This window comes from Rhincodon typus, chromosome 49 (genome assembly GCF_021869965.1).
Source record: "Rhincodon typus isolate 14 chromosome 49, sRhiTyp1.1, whole genome shotgun sequence".
NCBI classification, from domain to species: Eukaryota; Metazoa; Chordata; class Chondrichthyes; order Orectolobiformes; family Rhincodontidae; genus Rhincodon; species Rhincodon typus.
In genome coordinates, this window is record NC_063380.1 from 1,653,151 (window position 1) to 1,654,308 (window position 1,158).

Below are 1,158 nucleotides of genomic sequence, written 5' to 3' on the forward strand. Positions count from 1 at the left end.
AGTTCCTACTATCTCTGTGCACAGTTCGAGTCAGGTCTCTATATTCTTTGGTTAGACACACTGGGAGCACCATGTATAGTTCTTGTCTTTATGTTATTTAATTAGACAACACTGGGAGCACTATGCACAGTTTTGGTCTCTAAAACCCTCAGTTAGACCCCACTGCGAGCACTCTGCACAGTTCTGGTCTCTTTAATCCTCGGTTAGACCCCAGTGCGAGTACTATGCACACTTCTGGTTTCCATATCCCTCGGTTAGGCTACACTGGGAGTACCGTGCGTAATTCTGGTCTTGATATCCTTTGGTCAGACCACACTGGCAGTACAGTGCACAGTTCTGATCTCCACGTCTATTGATTGGATCATGATTCCTGAGGTTTAGACTTTCCCACAGGAAGGGACAGTCAGTAATGGGATAGTATGGGACACAATACTCACAAGTAAGGAGGGCTCTCCAACAGTCCGTGGTGCAAGGGAAAGTCCAAGAGAGATATCTCCAGCTTCAGGTGGTGCTGTGGTAGTAAAGGGATGTCAGATTAGTGGAACACAGCAATGTGGTTTGGACCCCAACACGAGTGTGGGGGATATTGAGAGTGGGAGAAGGGGTGTCAATGCTGGTAGTCGGAGCAGGTTGCAGAGATGTGAAGGGGTGGGGGGGGAAGCTAGTCAATGGGGAAGAGATTAGTTGGGTGAGACCAGGAAGATAGGTGAATAGGGACCAGTCACTGAGGTTGGGGGTCAGATGGTGCAGCAATGGGGGCAGGTGGAGGTGAATTGGGCGTGAAGGTGTGGAGAGGTGTGGTGGAAGAGCAGGCCTGAGCTGCCCTACCATATCTTCGCGCTCTGTAAAGCTCCATTCGCCTCCCGCGCCCTCAGCCAGTTTCAAGCCCCCCTGCAGCTCTTGAATCATTTGGGATTCTCTTGTAACCCGTCCAAAGGGGCATGAGGGCTGTCCAACCTGTCCCACTTGGGTCAGGTATCCCCTGGTAAGGGGTGTGGGGGAAAGCTCTGCTTTTTGGGAGGGATTGGTATTTGGTTTGTTGGGGAGGGGGCGCAGTGTCTGGTTAGTGGAGTGGAGTGGTCAGTGTCCAGTTTAAGGATGGGGGGATCCACATCTGGTTGAGGATGTAGGGAAGTGGTGGGGTGGGGGGGGGGGGGG

General features: G+C 52.2%; 1 protein-coding gene across 1 annotated transcript in view; it reads right to left on the bottom strand.

Moving 5' to 3' along the window:
• Nucleotides 1-377: 377 nt before the first annotated feature.
• The window catches only part of LOC109922870 (integrin alpha-X-like), a 21,643-nt gene continuing 20,862 nt past the window's right edge, over nt 378-1,158 (bottom strand). The window contains exon 5 of the mRNA XM_048620901.1: nt 378-511. Within this exon, the coding sequence (XP_048476858.1) occupies nt 378-511 (134 nt within the window). The remainder of the gene's footprint in view (nt 512-1,158) is intronic.